A 20,263-nucleotide genomic window follows, 5' to 3' on the forward strand; every position below is an offset into this window, starting at 1 on the left:
AGGTAGATAAGACAAAAACAAAACACATGGAAAGACACATGGAGACATCATCTTGTCTTGTACTGATTATAAAGGCTTCAATATGCTTGCATGCATCTGCCTTGGACACTTAAGGGTGGCTCTCCACGCTGCTCGATCTCTAACAGCATCTCTATTCCATAGTTGGAGGTTAATCTCTCAGGCACTGAAGCATACATTCCTTTCTCATATCCTTTGACTAATGCAAGAAAGCTTTGGTTTAATCATGCTTGTTTTGATGCTGTCCACAACATGAAGGGCTATGACAGGTACCGGAGCCAACCCGCCCTTAAATCATAACTTGTTTTATGTTTCTGCCTGGAATTGTGTTAAGTCTGTTCTTCGCTCTGCTAAAAATAATTTCATCTGTACTACATGCTCTCAACTCTCCAACTCGAATTCTTCCCACTCCTTCTGGCACCTTGCCAAAAACCTTTCTAACAACTTTACCTCATCATCCTTCCCTCCCCTTTCTACTCTGATGGTTCTGCATCTATCTCTTCTACTGATAAAGCATAACTCTTCGCTCAGATTTTCTCCTCCAATTCCACTTTAGACGATACCGGTGCTGTTCCTCCATCACTTCCCCCCTCTGACTTCCTCGTGGCTGACAGTAAAATTTCTTCAACTGATGTATTTTCTGACATCACTGGCCTCATTACTAACAAATCATATGGGCCTGATGGGGTCCCTCCTGTTGTCCTCAAGAACTGTGCTTCTGTGCTTACACACTGCCTAGATAAACTCTTTTGCCTTTGTCTTTCAACTTGTACCTTTCCTTCTTGCTGGAAGTTTGCTCTCATTCAGCCAGTCCCAAAGAAGGGTGACCATTCCCAACCCTCTAACTATCGCCCAATTGCTTTACCATCCTGTATCTCAAAAATATTCGAGTCTGTTCTTAACAGACGAATTTTAAAGTATTTTTCCTATCACAACTTTCTTTCTGATTGCCAGTAGGGGTTCCGTCAGGGACACTCCACTGGCGATCTTCTCACGTTCCTTTCAGACTCTTGGTGATCCTCCTTTCGGGACTTTGGTGAAAGCTTTGCCACTGCTTTTGACATCTCAAAGGCTTTCGATCGAGTCTGGTATAAATCTTTAATTTCCAAACTGCCCTCTTACGGTTTCCATCCTTCTACCTGTACCTTCATCTATAGCTTCCTTTTTGGTTGTTCTATAGCAGCTATTGTAGATAGCCACTGCTCTTCTTCTAGATCTAGCAACAGTGGTGTTCCTCAGGGTTCTGTCCTATCACCAACTCTCATCCTTTTATTCATCATTGACCTTCTAATCTATACATCTAAACCTATCCACTCATACACTGCTGATTCCATCCTTCACCTTTCCATTCAGTTCCCGCAATGTCCATCTCAGCAGTTACTTCAACAAACAAGGGATGAAGCTATGGCACACCTGTTTGACTTGGCTCGTATCTCTGATGGGGTAAAAATAATCTTGTTGTTTTTAATGCATCAAAGACTCAGTTCTTACACCTATCAATATGACAGAATCTTCCACAGGAGTGCCCACTAATGTTTAATAATATCCAGCTCAATCCTGCATCATCCTTAAAAGTACTTGGGGTTTCATTCTCTCGGGATTTACTGTACTTCCTGTGTCATAGAACGCCCATTGACATTGGATGCTCCCCAAAACAGACATGGCAATATCCTGAAAAAAATAGGAAGGAAAAATCAAGGAACATCAGCAAAGACGACTCACGAATCCATTACTGTGTTTACTACCTTCATACTCTTGCTAATTATTATCTATGAACATATTTAGTCATTCTTCCAATGTATTAGCTATTGTCCACTTCATTACCTGGTATTATAATAGCACAGCCATACCAAACTATAATATAGATATAAAAAAAAGGATGTTTAAACACACGCTTACCATGTCAGCTGACTTTGTTGCGTGGACTGTGGAGATTTCAAATCATCAGAGTTTTTGTCACCCACTGACCACTGAATTATTCCAAGATAATGGTAAGTAAAGCACACATATTAAAAGAAGTCATCTTTTATTCACATAAAAAAACTTAAAGAGTGCCATAGTTAAATTTGTTGTTGTGTTATCCATGTCCGATTCTTCTCTCCGACTTGCTACTCGTCTTCAAACCCTGAGAAGTCACTGCCACTTGTGTCCGATTCCCTTAACAACGAATCTGATTCATCACTCTCTGATTTGTAAAGCAGGTTGTCTTCAGTTCCATCAAGTTCATTACTGATCCCACATTTTTAAAATGATCTGACCTCAATTTCCGCTTTCACCATAGGGGTATTTGCCTTCTTAGTGTAACTGGTAAAATATATGGTAGAATACTCACTGATAGGGTTAGGCATATGACAGAGGAGCTAGTTGGAGAAGAACAAGGGGGATTTAGGAAGGGAAAAGGGTGTGTAGATCAGATATTTGTTCTAAGATGTTTAGTGGAGAAGTATCTAGAGAAGGGAAGGAAAGTGTATGCTGCCTTCATGGACTTGGAAAAAGCTTATGACAGAATAGATAGGCAAGGTATGTGGAAGGTATTAAGAATATATGGAATGGAGGGGAATTTGTTGAGTGCTGTGAAGAGTATGTACGAGGGAGCTAGGGCTACGGTGCGAGTGGATGGTGAGCTGAGTGAGTTCTTTGATCTCAATGTGGGACTGAAACAGGGGTGTGTGATGTCTCCATGGCTGTTTAATATATATATGGATGGGGTTGTAAAGGAGGTGCAAGGTAGGGCAGTGGATGTGGGGGTGGCCCTAATGAATGAGGGTGAGATTTGGAAGCTTCCGGTGTTGCTGTTTGCTGATGATACAGTACTGTTGAGTGAAGATGAATGGGAGTTGCAAGGTTTGGTGAATGAATTTGGGACAGTGTGTAGGAGGAGGAAGCTGAAAGTTAATGTAAACAAAAGTAAAGTTATGGTGTTTGAGAGGAATGAAGTCACAGAGTGTGCAGTGAGGTTGGATGGTCAGGATATGGAGAATGAGAGTGTACTCAAGTACTTGGGTAGTGTGATGAGTAAGGATGGAACTTTGGGGGATGAAGTACGTGAAAGGGTACAGCAGGGAAGAAAGTTGTTGGTACACTGAAAGCAGTGATGAGAAATAGGGAGGTGAGTATGGAAGTTAAGAAGTCACTGCATGATGGTATTGTGATCCCTACCCTGACGTATGGAAGCGAGGCGTGGACCTTGCAAGAGGGGAACAAGTCAAGAGTGAGAGCAGTGGAAATGAGTTACTTGAGAGGAGCATGTGGAGTGACGTGGAGGGACAGGTTGACGAATGAAGGAGTGAAGGAACGTTGTGGGGTAGATGTGGATGTGGTTGAAAAGATTAGGAGAAATACACTGAGGTGGTTTGGACATGTGGAGAGAATGGAGAATGAAAGACTGACTAAGAGGGTGTATGTAGGTGAGGTGGAGGGAGGGAGAGGGAGGGGTAGACCGAGGATGAGGTGGAGGGATGGAGTTGAGAGGTATATGAGGGAGGGGGGGGTGAGTTGGGGGAGGGGGGGAGTTGGGGGAGGGGAGTCAAATGGTGGGTGACAGAGTGACTTGGAGGCGTTTTGTCTGTGGCCACCCTTTGCGGGATTAGGGCGTCGGGCTATAGATAGATAGATAGATAGATAGACTGATTCCCACGCATTTTGCACCCATTCACGAACCAATCCAATGCTTTCTTTCTTGATTCTTCCAGTCAGTGTTAACTCTTGGTCTGAGCTTGCCATCCACCTTGTCCATTGCTCCTGCATGACTGCCTTAAAAGGCTTATTAATTGAGACATCAAGTGGCTGAAGTAAACATTTTAAACCACTGGGAATGACAGCAAGATGTGTATTTTCAACATTCATTCTTTTCATCATCCATTAGATGAGCATGGAATTGATCCCACACAAGTAGCCCTGTGTCTTAGGAAGCAGGGTGATTTTTAAGGTAATTTTTGTGGAAAAAAGTGCGTCCTATGCCACAGGGAGTACAGGATCTTGGAATTTATTGTAAAATCAGCTTCCAAGAGATTAGGTGTGCTGAGTCGACTCCATACTTTCTATACCTCTGCACAGGTGTTGACTTTATACATGAGTTTTATTTGCCCCATGTAGAGTACAACTCTCATGTGTGGGGAGGCTCCCCACATACAGCTCTTCTCAATAGGATGGAGTCAAAGGCTTTTCATCTCATTAACTCTCCTCCTCTTACTGGCTCCCTTCAACCTCCGTCTCTTCACCACACTGTTACATCTTTATCTCTTTTTCCACTGCTACTTCAACGGTCACTGTACCTCTGAACTGCCTGCATGCATCCCTCCACCTCTAAGACAGGCACGTAGTGCCTGTCTAACAACAAACTCTCATCCCTTTTCTATCCAACTCTCTAATACAAGAGTTAACCATTACTCCCAGTCCTTCATTTATGCAATAGGTCAACTCTGGAACTGTCTCCCTCTGCTGTGTTTCCTACTTCCTATGATCTCCAGTCTTTCAAACGCATAATGTGTCCAGGCATCTCGAAATGAACGGATCTTGAATTTAGCTCTCTTTTGTAGTTTTTTTTTTTTTTTTTCTTGGAAGGAACAATTTGTGTGCTCCTAGCCTTTGGTTCCTTCTTCTTTCCATAAAAAAAAAAAAATCTATGTATCTGTCTATCTACTGCCAGTCGCCTTAATCCCGTAAGGGGTGACCACAAACAAATCAAATCCATGTCGCCCTGTCCCCTGCCATTTCATTGCCCTGCTCCCAGCTCACACCCTCCTCTCTCATATACCTCTCCACTCCATCCCTCCATCTCATCCTTGGTCTCCCCCTCCCTCTTCCCCTCTATACCTCACTCACGTACACTCTCCTCGTCAGTCTCCCATTCTCCATCCTCTCCACATGGCCAAACCACCTCAATGTGATTCTCCTAATGCTCCCTATCACATTCATATCCACATCAAAACTCTCCTTTACTTCCTCATTGGTCAGTCTGTCTCTCCATGTAACTCCACATGCTCCTCTTAAATAACTCATTTCCACTGCTCTCACTCTCGACTTGTGTCCTACCAACAAGGTCCAAGCATCACTTCCATACGTTAGAGTTGGTATCACAATACTGTAATGTAGTAACTTTTTCACTTCCATGCTCACTTTCCTGTTTCTTATCACTGCTTTCAAGGAACCAGCAACCTTTCTTCCTGCATTCTTTCAAGCACTTCACCCTCTAAACTTCCATCCTTACTCATCACACTACCCAAGTACTTAAATGCAATCACATTTTCCATTTCCTCCTCATTCAGCCTAACTGTACATTCACTGACTTCACCTCTCTCGAAGACCATAACTTTAAGCTTCCCTACATTCACTTTTAGATTCCGTTTCTTACACACTCTCCCAAACTCATCTACCAAGCCTTGCAGCTCCCCTTCATCTTCACTTAACAACACTAAATCATCAGCAAACAACAGTACAGGGAGTTTCAAAACACCGCCCTCTCTCACTAGGGCTGCTCCAATATCCACTGCCCTACCTTGTATCTCTTTTACAACCCCATGCATATAGACTGAACAACAATGGAGACATGATACATCCTTGTTTCAGTCCAACCTTCAAACAGAAAAATTCACTCTGTTCACTATCCACACGAACTGCAACCTTAGCACCCTCATACATACTCTTCAAAGCCTTCAGCAACTTCCCATTTACTCCATATATTCTAAATACTTTCCACAATCCTTGTCTATCCACCCTGTCATATGCTTTCTCCAAATCCATGAAGGTTGCATAAAACTTCTTTCCCTTCTCTAGAAACTTTTCCACTAAAGATCTAAGAATGAATATCTGATCTACACAACCTCTTCCCTTCCTAAAACCTCCCTGTTCTTCTCCAACTAATTCCTCTGTTATTTCCCTAACTCTGTCAATAAGTATCCTACCATATACTTTTCCTATTACACTAAGAAGACACATGCCTCTATGATTACCACACACTTCTTTTTCCCCTTTTCCTTTGTACAGGAGAATAATTACAAATGACTTCCAATAATCCAGGACTCTACCTTCCTCCCAAGCCAATCTGCACATCTTCCACATCCACTCTACTACTATCTCTCCCCCATGATTCAGCATTTCACCACACACTCCATCAATTCCTGGGGCTTTCCCTTGTTTAACTTTCTTCATTGCTTCCACAACTTCCATCCTACTGATTTCTTCCTCTCTTCTCACATCCCTCCTTCTCCCAGCCACTTATACTTGCATTACTTTCATTCTCTATGTTCAGCAATTCCTTAAAGTGTTCTCTCCATTTGCTCAATTTTTCTCCCTTCACTATAGTCATAGTGCTCAACTCTGAGGTTGTCATTATTGTACCCTTGCAACCTACCATTCAAAAGTGCGTCCGATTTCGTATCATATTATATACGAATCATATTATTATGTACGAGTATATTATACACAAATATTATTATACACGAACATATTATACACAAATCACTCCCCCAGTATCCCTGCTTGTCGTACGAGGCGACTAAAAGGGTTGGTGGTGGGTTAGTGCCCCACCCCATAAAAAGAACTAACTAAAAAAGCGAACAAAGCGCCTCGGACCCGGACGGACCATACGTTGACGACTAAAGAACAGACGAAGGACATTCTTAGGGTAGGAATGTGGAATGTGAGAGGAGTGAATGATCAAGTGAAAGAGAGAGAGATTGTTCAGGTGCTTGAGGATGCAAAAGTGGATATATGTGGATTGACTGAAACTAAATGGAAAGGTGAAAGGGTGAGAGAATGGGAATATGGTTTAGGTATATGTGCGGGAGTCAGTGAAAATGAGAGGGCAAGAGAGGGAGTATGTCTGATGATAAGCAAGAAGTGGAAGGAGAATATAAGAGAGTATGGAACAGTGGGTGCAAGGATTGTATGGGTGAGGATGAAAGTAGGTATACAAGCGTAAGCGATTGTATGTGTGTATGCCCCGACAGAGGATCGAGTGGCAAGAGTGAAAGATGAGTTTTGGGCGAGTGTAGAAGTGTATATGGACAAGTTTGAGAGGAGCGAGAGAGTGCTGTTGATTGGAGACATGAATGGCAAAGTTGGGAATGTACGAGTCGATGGAGTGGTTGGTCAGTGGGGTGTGCCAGCTGACGTAGATGGGAATGGAAGTGCTTTGGTGGACATCTGTGCTTGTAAGGGGTTGGCAATTGCCAACACCTACTTTCGGCATAAGATGATCCACCGGTATACATGGAGAGTAATGAGGAGGATGGATGGTGAACTTGTTGAACGAAAGGCAATGATAGACTACATGTGTGTGGATGAGCGAATGAGAAGATAAGTGTTGGATGCAAGAGTGTGGAGAGGGTGGGGGAATGGAGTCTCGGACCATCACTTAGTGATGGCCAAGGTAGAGCTGCAAAGAAAGTGGTTGAGGAGACAAAGGGGAAGACAGGAGGAAGCAACTCCTGTGAGAAGAGTGGAGGAAATTCCAAGATAGTGAGAAAATGACAGAGTATAAGAGCATAGTGGAAGAAAGACTGGGAAGGTATGAGCTAGAGCAGATGGAAGGGGTGGAAGACGTATGTAAGATATTCACGGAAGAGATAGGCGCAGCATGTGAGGCGGTTTGTGGAGTGGGGAGGAGATGCAAGGGTGTGCAAGGGACAGCATGGTGGAATGATGAGGTGAAACAAGCTGTGGAACAAAAGAAGAAGGCATATAGTGAATGGTTAGCAAGTAGAGGTAGGGGAGAAGATGAGAGAGAGAAGAGAGAGAGATATGTGAGCAGGAGAAGGGAGGTTAAGAGACTGGTGAAGGAGAGTAAAAAGAAAGTGGATGAGGAGTTTGGGAGGAATCTGAGTGTGAAATGGAGGGAGAGTAAGAAATTGTTTTGGAAGGAGGTAAAGAAAGTAAGGCAGTGTAAAAGGGGAAATAGTAGGGGAGTGAAAGATAGGAATAATAGATTGCTGGTGGAGAAGAGAGAGAAACTGAGGAGATGGAAGGAGCACTTTGAGGATTTGTTGAATGTGGAGAGAGAGCAGTGCGAGTATAAGTGGTTGGGGAATGGCTGGGAGAAGAAGAGATGAGAGGAGGGAGGAAGAGATCAGTAGGGCGGAAGTAGTGGAAGCGATGAAGAATATTAAGTTGGGAAAGGTCCCAGGAATTGATGGAGTGTTTGGTGAAATGCTTAGGTATGGGGGTGAGATTGTTGTGGAGTGGATATGGAAGTTGTGTAGATTGGCTTGGGATGAGGGAAGGGTTCCAGAGGACTGGAAATCAGGTATAACTGTTCCTTTATACAAAGGAAAAGGGGAGAGAGAAGTATGTGGTAACCATAAGGGTATTTGCCTACTTAGTGTGACTGGTAAAATATATGGTAGAATACACATTGATAGGGTTAGGCATATGACAGAGGAGCTAGTTAGAGAAGAACAAGGGGGATTTAGGAAGGAAAAAGGGTGTGTAGATCAGATATTTGTTCTAAGATGTTTAGTGGAGAAGTATCTAGAGAAGGGAAGGAAAGTGTATGCTGCCTTCATGGACTTGGAGAAAGCTTATGACAGAATAGATAGGCAAGGTATGTGGAAGGTATTAAGAATATATGGAGTAGAGGGGAAATTGTTGAGTGCTGTGAAGAGTATGTACGAGGGAGCTAGGGTTACGGTGCGAGTGGATGGTAAGCTGAGTGAGTTCTTTGATCTCAATGTGGGACTGAAACAGGGTTGTGTGATGTCTCCATGGCTGTTTAATATATACATGGATGGGGTTTTAAAGGAGGTGCAGGGTAGGGCAGTGGATGTGGGGGTGGCTCTAATAAATGAGGGCGAGATTTGGAAGCTTCCGGTGTTGCTGTTTGCTGATGATACAGTACTGTTGAGTGAAGATGAATGGGAGTTGCAAGGTTTGGTGAATGAATTTGGGACAGTGTGTAGGAGGAGGAATCTGAAAGTTAATGTAAACAAAAGTAAAGTTATGGTGTTTGAGAGGAATGAAGTCACAGAGTGTGCAGTGAGGTTGGATGGTCAGGATATGGAGAATGAGAGTGCATTCAAGTACTTGGGTAGTGTGATGAGTAAGGATGGAACTTTGGGGGATGAAGTGCGTGAAAGGGTACAGCAGGGAAGGAAGGTTGTTGGTACACTGAAAGCAGTGATGAGAAATAGGGAGGTGAGTATGGAAGTTAAGAAGTCACTGCATGATAGTATTGTGATCCCTACTCTGACGTATGGAAGCGAGGCATGGACCTTGCAAGAGGGGAACAAGTCAAGAGTGAGAGCAGTGGAAATGAGTTACTTGAGAGGAGCATGTGGAGTGACGTGGAGGGACAGGTTGACGAATGAAGAAGTGAAGGAACGCTGTGGGGTGGATGTGGTTGAAAAGATTAGGAGAAATACACTGAGGTGGTTTGGACATGTGAAGAGAATGGAGAATGAAAGACTGACTAAGAGGGTGTATGTAGGTGAGGTGGAGGGAGGGAGAGGGAGGGGTAGACCGAGGATGAGGTGGAGGGATGGAGTTGAGAGGTATATGAAGGAGGGGGGGGGTGAGTTGGGGGGAGGGTAGTCAAATGGTGGGTGACAGCGACTTGGAGGCATTTTGTCTGCGGCCACCCTTTGCGGGATTAGGGCGTCGGGCTATAGATAGATAGACATGCATTTTGTATTACTGTATACATGAAATCAGACGCACTTCTGAATGGTAGGTTGCCAGAGCACAATAATAACAACCTCAGAGTCGTGCGCCATGACTATAGTAATCTACCAATTTTATCTTTCACTCCCCAAGTAACTTCTTTGGCACCCTGTTTAACTCTCTTTACCTCTTTCCAAACCTTTTCTTACATTCACTCCAATTTACACTCATGTTCCTTCCAAATTCCCCATCCACTCTCTTCTTACTCTCTGTTACTAATCTTTTCACCTCTCTTTCTCTCTACATATAACTCTCTCTCCCGTCTCTCATGTTCTTCCACGCCCATTTCTCATCCACTCGCTATATGCTTTCTTCTTTTGTGCCACAGCCTCTCTCACCTCTTCAGTCCACCATGCTGTTCCCTGCACCCCTTTTCGTCTTCTCTTCACTCCACACACCACCTCACATGCTGCACAGATTTCTTCTGTGAATATCTTGCACACACCTTCCACGTCCCCCATCTGCTCCAATCTGTATTTACCCAATCGATCCTCCACTTCCCCTCTTATATTCTGCCTTTTTTCCATCCTCTTGTAACTTTTCCACCCTCCTTGCATGAACCACTTCCTCCAGTCCTTCCCATCTTCTATTTCTCCATTTTATTTGGACTTCGATTCTGACCACCACACGGTGGTGGTCAGAAAGTCCACTCTCCCAACCTCTATATACTCTTGCATCCATTACACACCTTCTCATCCATTCACAACACACACATAATCAATTACTGCCTTCAGTTCATTCAGTTCACCATCCACCCTCCTCATCACTCGCCATGTATACCTGTGGATCATTTTGTGCCTGAAGAGGGTATTAGCTATCACCAACCCCCTCCAGGCACAAATGTCCACTAAAAATTTAAAAAAATAAATAAATAAAATAAAACGTGGAGATAGACTACAGGCCTTGGCTGCACAGCCCTGTGCCATGAGTCCAGACAGCCAGACTGGAGGAACATGGACAGCCTCAGTCTGTTCCAGGTCCACAGCTGGGTTGACAAAGCCTGCACCAAGCTTGCCTTCATGTTCATTACTAGATAGTGAGGGCAAAGCTATCCAGCCACATGCCCATGCTGGCACCAACCCTTATTTCAATGCAGGGTAATATGTGTGGTGTGTGAAGTGCATGTGTTCTGTGCGGTGTGTGAACTGCATGTATGCTGTGTGGTGTGTGAAGTGCATGTATTCTACTCTACAGCAGACAGTTAGGGAAATACCAGTATGATTGGGAAAGTATGGAAGTCTAGTCTCCATATTAGTGACACTCTGGAAAAGGTCAGCAAAGGAGGATGGTCAAGAGTTAGTACTGAGGGCTAGCAAAATGGGAGCTCCAGCTCTCCCTATCACTGACTTTCCCATCCTCTTGGAGAGTATTGCCCTGATCAGCTGAAGCTACAGTCTACTCCATACTAATATAGAATTAAAGCAGATATAGAAAAATCTGGTAGATGGCCCTATGGATAGGCTACAGATGAAAGATGGACAGATAACTGATAGATGTGAACAGACAATATACAGTACAGATACACAAGCACTGATACAGTGACTGCATGAAAGTATTTTATTACTGACACTCATATGGGAGTGAAACCTGGGAAGTGACAGAACTATCTAGACTGCATGCAAGAGAAAAGACTTTTCTAAAATTGGCAATATGCATAAGGAGAATGGATGTTATTAGTAACAGTGCAGTTGAGAGAGAGAGAGAGAGAGAGAGAGAGAGAGAGAGAGAGAGAGAGAGAGAGAGAGAGAGAGAGAGACAGACAGACAGACAGACAGACAGACAGACAGACAGACAGTGTGGTATGGAAAAATCAGCAAGGAGGCATTTCTTTTGTGTCCATCCCCTGTTTGGGGACTCTGAGGAGGAAGCAAAGGCACTGATGAAGAAGATGAGGATGATGATGATGATGATGATGATGATGATAATACCTGGACATGGAGTGTAGAGTTGCCAACCCTATATGAGAGTGGTGTGCGACTGAAGACAGCCTGTCTCATGTCCAGCACGAGACTGTTGTTTTCCAGCATCTTCTCTGTCTCTAAGTTGGACATCGGGATTACGGTGTCTAAACTCGTTGATCTGCGTCCCGTCTGATTAGTACCTGCCAGTTATGAAAACTGGTTGTTTAGCCTGTCCTATTCTAACAATGTAATGGTCTAAACATCTTACATCCAAATGTAATCAAAGAAAATACAGAAGTAGGACATCTACGAAATCTTGAAGAGTAGTGTATATTAAAAATAAGGGTTATGTCGAAAGGGAGTGACCAAATTAAATGAGGAAGAGAAAGTGTGGAATTACACCTGTATCTTTGCAAGACGAGGAACATGAGGTGTGACAGGAAAAAAAGTTGGAAAAAAGTACCCTGAAAGCAGTTCTGTCATGGCCAACCCTTAAAAGGGATGTCCATGGAGGAGACATAGCATCAGAGATGATGATGACTGGCAGCAGTGCATTAGCTGATGTACGAGTAATGTTTTCAGTACAGTACAGATTAAACATAAGCTCTTCAAGGACACAGAAATTCTCCATCACATAAATGGTAAATCATCCAGTGGCAAAGAAATACCCAGTAACACAGTGTGGGTAATAACAGACAACTCGGTGCACCAGCTCAGTCCTATCTATCTATCTACAGGTATTGCCAGACGCCTTCATCCCGCAAGGGGTAGCCATGTCACCCTGTCCAATGCCATTTCACTGCCTTGCTCCCAGCTCACCCCCCCACTCTCATATACAGTACCTCTCCACTCCATCCCTCCATCTCATCCTTGGTCTCCCCTCCCTCTCCCTCCCCCCCTCCACCTCACTCACATACACTCACTTCGTTAGTCTCTCACTTTCCATCCTCTCCACATGGCAAAACAACCTCAAAGTATTTCTCTTAATGCTTTCTATCACATCCACATCCACACCACACTACTCCTTAACTTCCTCATTTGTCAGTCTGTCTCTCCATGTAACTCCACATGCTCCTCTTAAATAACTCATTTCCACTGCTCTCATTGTCGACTTATGTCCTTCCAACAAGGCCCAAGCTTCACTTCCATACGTAGAGTTAATGTCACGATACAGTCATGCAGCACCTTTTTTACTTCCATGCTCACTTCACTGTTCTTTGTCACTGCTTTCAAAAAACCAACAACCTTTCCCCTGTTGTACCCTTTCAAGCACTTCACCCTCTAAACTTCCAACCTTACTCATCACACTATCCACGTACTTAAACACACGTTTCCCATTTTCTCTTCACCCAACCTCACTGTACATTCAGTGGCTTCATTTCTCCCAAAGACCATAACTTTACTTTTCCATACATTCACCTTTAGATTCTGTTTCTTACACACACTCCCAAACTTATTCACCAAGTCTTGTAAGTTTCCCTTCGTCTTCACTTAATAATACAGTATCATCTGCAAACAATGGTATAGGTAGTTTCCAAACACTGCCCTCTCTCATTAAGGCTGCTCTACCTTTAATCTCTTTTATAACCCCATGCATATACAGACTGAACACCCATGGGAACATGACACATCCCTGTTGCAATCCAACATTCAAATATAAAACTTCACTCAGTTCACTATCCACATGCACTGCAGCCTGAGCATCCTCATACATACCTTTCATGGCATTCAACAACTTCCCATTTACTCCATATACTCTTAATACTTTCCACATTCTTTGTCTACCCACCCTGTCATATCTATCTATCTATCTATTGCCAGACGCCTCAATCCCGTTTGGGGTGGCCACAAACAAATCGCCTCCAAGTCGCCCTGTCCCCCGCCATTTCACTGCCCTGCTCCCAACTCACACCCCCCTCTCTCATATACCTCTCCACCCCATCCCTCCATCTCATCCTCGGCCTCCCCCTCCCTCTTCCCTCCTCCACCTCACTCACATACACTCTCTTCGTCAGTCTTTCACCCTCCATCCTCTCCACATGGCCAAACCACCTCAGTGTGTTCCTCATAACGCTTCCTATCACATCCACATCCACACCACAACGCTCCTTTATATCCTCATTCGTCAGCCTGTCTCTCCACATGACTCCACAGGCCCCTCTTAAATAACTCATTTCCACTGCTCTCACTCTTGACTTGTGTCCTTCCAACAATGTCCGAGCTTCACTTCCGTACGTTAGAGTTGGTATCACAATACTGTCATGTAGTAACTTTTTCACTTCCATGCTCACTTCCCTGTTCCTTATCACTGCTTTCAAGGAACCAGCAACCTTTCTTCCCTGCTGTACCCTTTCAAGCACTTCACCCTCCAAACCTCCATCCTTACTCATCACACTACCCAAATACTTAAAACGTACTCACATTTTCCAATTCCTCACCATCCAACCTCGCTGTACATTCGCTAACTTCACCTCTCTCAAAGACCATCACTTTACTCTTCCCTACATTCACCTTTAGGTTCCGTTTCTTACACACTCTCTCAAACTCAACCACCAAGCCTTGCAGCTCCCCTTCGTCTTCACTCAACAACACAGTATCATCTGCAAACAACAGTACAGGGAGTTTCCAAACACTATCCTCTCACCAGGGCCACTCCAACATCCACTACCCTACCTTGTACCTCTTTTATTACCCCATCCATGTACAGATTGAACAACCATGGAGACATGACACATCCCTGTTTCAAACCAACTTTCAAAGAGAAAAATTCACTTAGTTCACCATCAACACACACTGCAGCCTTCGCACCATCGTACATACTCTTCACAGCATTCAACAACTTCCCATCTACTCCATATATTCTTAACACTTTCCACAATCCTTGTCTATCCACCCTGTCATATGCTTTCTCCAAATCCATGAAAGCCGCATACAACTTCTTTCCCTTCTCTAGAAACTTTTCCACTAAAGATCTCAGAATGAATATCTGATCTACACAACCTCTTCCCTTCCTAAAGCCTCCCTGTTCTTCTCCAACTAATTTCTCCGTTCTTTCTCTAACTCTGTCTATAAGTATCCTACCATACACTTTTCCTATTATACTAAGAAGACAAATGCCCCTATGATTACCACACACTTCTTTTTCCCCTTTTCCTTTGTACAAGGGAATAATTATACCTGACTTCCAATCCTCCGGGACTCTACCTTCCTCCCAGGTCAATCTGCACATCTTCCACATCCATTCTACTACTATCCCTCCTCCATACTTCAGCATTTCACCACACACTCCATCAATTCCTGGGGCTTTCCCCGATTTAACTTTCTTCATTGCTTCCACAACTTCTATCCTACTAATTTCTTCCTGTCTTCTCCCCTCCCTCCTTCTCCCAGCCATTCCCCAGCCACTTATACTCGCATTACTTCCATCCTCTACGTTCAACAATTCCTTAAAGTGTTCTCTCCATCTGCTCACTTTTTCTCCCTTCTCCACTAGTAATCTACCCTAGTAATCTACCCTGTCATATGCTTTCTGGAAATCCATGAAGGCTGCATACAACTTCTTTCCCTTCTCTAAAACCTTTTCTACTAAAGACCTATGAACGAATATCTGATCTACACAACCTCTTCCTTTCCTAAAACCTCCCTGTTCTTCTCCAACTAATTCCTCTGTTATTTCCCTAACTCTGTCAATAAGTATCCTACCATATACTTTTCCTATTACACTAAGAAGGCAAATGCCCCTATGATTATCACACACATCTTTTTCCCCTCTTCCTTTGTATGGGGGAATACTTATACCGAACTTCCAATCCTCTGGGACTCTACTTTCCTCCCAGACCAATCTACACATCTTTCATATCCATTCTACTACTATCTCTCCCTCATGCTTCAGCATTCCACCACACACTCCATCAATTCCTGGGGATTTCCCCATTTTGACTTTCCTCAATGCTTCCAGTGCTTCCATCATTTTGATTTCTACCTCTCTTCTCACCTCCCTCCTTCTCCCAGTCATTCCCCAGCCACTTATACTCAGATTACTTTCATTTTCCATTTTCAATATTTCATTAAAGTGTTCTCTCCATCTACTCACTTTTTGTCCCTTCTCCACTAGCAAACTACCATTTTTATCTTTCACTCCCCAACTTACTTCTTTATCACCCAGTCTAACTCTCTTTAACTCTTTACAGAACATTTTCTTACACTCCCTCCACTGTACAGGTATACCCTGGTTTAACAATGCAACTGGTTAGGTAAAAACCCATTGTTAGGCTGGATATCGCAAATCGGGGTAGTTTTAACATGTAAAGTAATGGGATGTGTTTTTCAGCCTTGGGTTCCCCCCCCTAACCAAGTCCAAAAGCGCCCATTTGTCTCGTGGCAGAAGGGTGAAAATCCTGCCCACAGCCTCACTTCTCCCTCCCTCCCATCCCTCCTCCATATCCTCCCATGCTCCCTGCCTTGCTAGCCAGGCCTCCCAGCTCCCATCTCACTCCCTCTGTCTCCCCCTTTCTTCGCACTGAAAGCACTGACCCATGACTTTTTAGTCTTTGGTGATATTTGAATGCTACCTCCCTTGCAGTATTTTACAGATACTTTTAGGGCAAATGTTCAGGCGAAGTTGTGTCCATTGTGCCACTCTCCATCATTTCCCTTGTGCTACAAGGGCACCTGGTTGTGCTCATGACTGGAATGTCACACAGCCATACTGCAGAACTTCTGCCTATCGGAATTCTTTTATTCCCCAAACTGCATCTCTCTGGAACTCGCTTCCCTGGAGTTGTTTCATCCCAAACTTCAACCTACAGATGTTCAAGTCCAACTGTTACAGACATTTTATGAATGGAAGATGCCAGTAATCTGGTTTATGAACTCCTATTTTTTTATTGATTTGTTCGTTCTTCAAAATGGGGAAAGCCCCTGGAACTGATGAAGAGTGTGGTGAAATGCTGAAGCATGGGAGAGAGATAATAGCAGGCTGGATGTGGAAGATGAGCAGATTGGCCTGGGAGGAAGGCAGAGTCCCGAAGAATTGGATGTCAGGTATAATTATTCCCCTGTACAAAGAAAAAGGGTGTCGTAACCAAAGAGGCATTTGTCTTCTTAGTGTAATAGGAAAAGTATATGGTAGGATACTAATTTACAGAGATAGGGAAATAACAGAGGAATTAGTTGGAGAAGAACAGGGAGGTTTTAGGAAGGGAAGAGGTTATGTATATCAGATATTCATTCTTAGATCTTTAGTGGAAAAGTTTCTAAAGAATGGAAAGAGACTGTATGCGGCCTTCACAGTCTGAAGAAAGCATATGACAGGGTGAATAGAGAAGGATTGTGGAAAGTATTAAGAATATATGGAGTAAATAGGAAGTTGCTGAATGCTATGAAGAGTATGTATGAGGGTGCTAGGGCTGCAGTGCATGTGGATAGTGAACTGAGTTAATTTTTCTATTTGAAGGTTGGATTGAAACAGGGATGTGTCATGTCTCCATGGCTGTTCAATGTGTATAAGGATGGGGTTATAAAAGAGATACAAGGTCAGGTAATGGATGTTGGAGTAGCCCTAATAAGACAGGGCAGTGTTTGGAAACTCCTTGTACTGTTGTTTGTTAAGTGAAGATGAAGGAGAGCTGCAAGGCTTGGTGGATGAGTCTGGGAGAGTGTGTAAGAAACAGAATCTAAAGGTAAATGTAGGGAAGAGTAAAGCTATGGTCTTCGAGAGAAGTGAAGTCAGTGAATGTATAGTGAGGATGGATAAGGAGGAAATGGAAAATGTAAGTGCATTTAAGTACTTGGGTAGTGTGTTGAGTAAGGATGGAAGTTTAGAGGGTGATGTGCTTCAAATGGTACAACAAGGAAGAAAGGTTGCTGGTTCCTTGAAAGCAGTGATAAGAAACAAGAGAGTGAGCATGGAATTGAAAAAGTTACTGCATGACAGAGTGATATCAACTCTACTGTAATGTATGGAAGTGAAGCTTGGACCTTGTTGAAGGGACACAAGTCAAGAATGAGAGTAGTGGAAATGAGTTACTTGAAAGGAGCATGGGGGTCACATGGAGAGACAGATTGACCAATGAGGAAGTGAAGGAGCGTTGTGGTGTGGATGTGGATGTGATAGGAAGCATTAGGAGAAACACAGTGAGGTGGTTTGGCCATGTGGAGAGGATGGAGTGAGAGACTGATGAAGAGAGTGTATGTGAGTGAGGTGGAGGGAAAGAGAGGGAGGGGGAGGCCAAGGATGAGATGGAGGGATGGGGTGGAGAGGTATACGAGAGAGAAGAGTGTAAGCTGGGAGCAGGGCAGTGAAATGGCGGGGGACATGGCGATATGGAGGTGATTTGTTTATTGCCACCCCTTACGGGATTAAGGCATCTGGCAATAGATAGATATACAGATTTTCCTTCCTCTGTTCTGTTATTTTATTTATATATATATATATATATATATATATATATATATATATATATATATATTCAGGGCTCTTGCTAACTGCAGATGGTTGCAAACCACTTGGCTCCTAAGGTTTCAGATTTACAAGCCAAGCCAAATAAATTTTTAGTAGCCAAACTGACTACAAGCCAAAATATTTGTAAACAAACCATCTCTGGAACGTTCGGGCTTTAGTTCGGGTACGCTCGGCAACATTCGTCGGTCTTTTTATATACATTCAGAATGGCGACAAGGAAAGACTTAATAATTGATCACAATGTGCTTTTCTGTTCATTTAAGTGTGATTTGCTTATTTTGTAGTTTTCTGGGTTTTGAAGTGGATGTATTTTCTCCTTGCCGAAGAGCAACTTGGATGTAAAACTTGTTCGCAAAAGGGAAAAAATACAGTAATCCCTCTAATATCCGGACGCCCAATAACCGAACATCCCCACTAACCGAACCTTATCGTCCTGGGATCAAACATTCCCAAAATGGTCCGAAAATCCAAAAAAATTGGAAAAAAAATCGATTTTTTGCCGTCCGTAATTTGAACTTGCCGCGCGCGCCGCGTGAGAGCATTGTTTTGGTTCGTCATTCCTCCGACGTCCGATAGAGCACCGCTGCATCCTCCCCACTTCCCGCCTGTCTCTCACCGCGACAAGACCTACGCTCTTCGTCATGGCTGCCCACGTGCTCGCTTTTGTGGTGGTGCCGTACTTGCTGCAAGGCCTCCTGCTGCTCTCTGCCCTACTCTTAGTGTGTGTGATGATGGCCCCGCCTCCTGAGAAAAGGAAGAGAGTGGTGTTGACTCTGGAGAAGAAACGGGAGATATTGGAGAAGGTTGATGCGGGTTGGTCTTCCTCTCGCATTCTCCGCGAGTTCAACCTGGCCCGGTCGACTTTGTTTGATATCAAGCGTTCCCGAGACAAGCTCATGCAGTACACGGCTGACTTCTCGTCGAGAAGCAAACGCAACGTGGAGAGGAAGGTTATGTTTACTCCCAAGTATGCAGAGATCGACCGCTCCACGTTGATTTGGTATCGACAGCAACGTGCAGCTGGTGTGATGGTACGTGGAACGGAGCTGAAGGCTGCTGCTGAGAAGTTTGCAAGGCTTCACGACGCCCTAGACTTCAAGGCATCCGAGGGTTGGCTCTTCGCGTTCAAGTTGCGACATGGCCTTACTAACCGTAAAGCACATGGCGAAGCATTGGACGCTAACGAGGATGGAGTGGACGAGTTTCGGCACAAGGTGAAAGGCTTGATCGACAGGGAGGGCCTCACTCTCGGTCAAGTCTATAACGCTGACGAAACTGGCCTATTCTATCGCTCGGTGCCAACGAACACTCTCGCCGATGAGACGGAGAAGCGTGTACCTGGCCGCAAGCTTTCTAAGGAACGGATATCTGCTTTGTGTTGTGCCAATGCTAACGGCATGCACCGGCTTAAGCCCGTTATTGTTGGCCGTGCAAAGCAGCCTCGGTGCCTTCGTGGGGTGATGGATGTCCTTCCTGTCGTATGGTACCATTCTTTGAAAGCATGGTTCACAGCTGTGATTTTCAAAGACTGGTTTCACCATCACTTCGTCAAGGAGGTCATACATTACCAGACGAAGACACTGGGAATTCCTCGCGACCAGGTAAAGGCTCTCCTTCTCCTCGACAATGCACCTGCCCACCCGTGCGACAAGGACTTGGCTGCTGAGAATGGCCATATTAGGTGCATGTTTCTGCCACCTAATACGACTGCTCTCATTCAACCAATGGACCAAGGAGTGATCGTGGCAACAAAGCGCCTGTACCGTCGGAAGTTCCTGGACGAGGTGATGGTGGTTCTCGAGGACGAGGACGAGCGCAAGGAAGGACGTGACACTCGAGGCAAGCGGACTTTGGAAAACCTTCGCCGCTACAACATCAAGTCTGCGCTGTACAACTGGGCTAGTGCATGGAAGGAAGTCCCTGTGAAAACTCTTGAAAATGGTTGGTCTTGTCTGCTTCTCGGAACAGATGTGGAGTACGATTTCCTAGGGTTTGACGTGGATGACTTCCATGCACGGCTACGTACGCACGGCGACGATGTTGATGTGGACGATGTTCGTGAGTGGTTGGACGACGACGAGGGCGATCCTGGGTATCAGACGTTGTCTGATATCGAGATCGCGTCTTCGGTTGCTGGTGTCAGTCCCGAACTTGAAGATTCCGACGACGAAGGCGATGATGATGCAGACTCCGCCCAGCAGGACACTACTCCAGCCATCCCCAA

The 20,263-nt window shown here is 44.3% G+C and overlaps 1 protein-coding gene across 3 annotated transcripts in view; it reads right to left on the bottom strand.

Annotated features, from left to right (window-relative positions):
- LOC145402291 (soluble calcium-activated nucleotidase 1) overlaps positions 1-20,263 on the bottom strand; it is a 91,505-nt gene that overhangs the window by 61,238 nt on the left and 10,004 nt on the right. For all 3 annotated transcript variants that reach the window (XM_080274424.1, XM_080274425.1, XM_080274423.1), the window contains one exon: positions 11,604-11,776. In XM_080274424.1, the coding sequence (XP_080130550.1) occupies positions 11,604-11,726 (123 nt within the window). In that variant the 5' untranslated portion in view covers positions 11,727-11,776. The remainder of the gene's footprint in view (positions 1-11,603; positions 11,777-20,263) is intronic.

Source organism: Coenobita brevimanus, chromosome 57 (genome assembly GCF_032717465.1).
Source record: "Coenobita brevimanus isolate Jiangsu-jjx chromosome 57, ASM3271746v2, whole genome shotgun sequence".
Classification (NCBI taxonomy): Eukaryota; Metazoa; Arthropoda; class Malacostraca; order Decapoda; family Coenobitidae; genus Coenobita; species Coenobita brevimanus.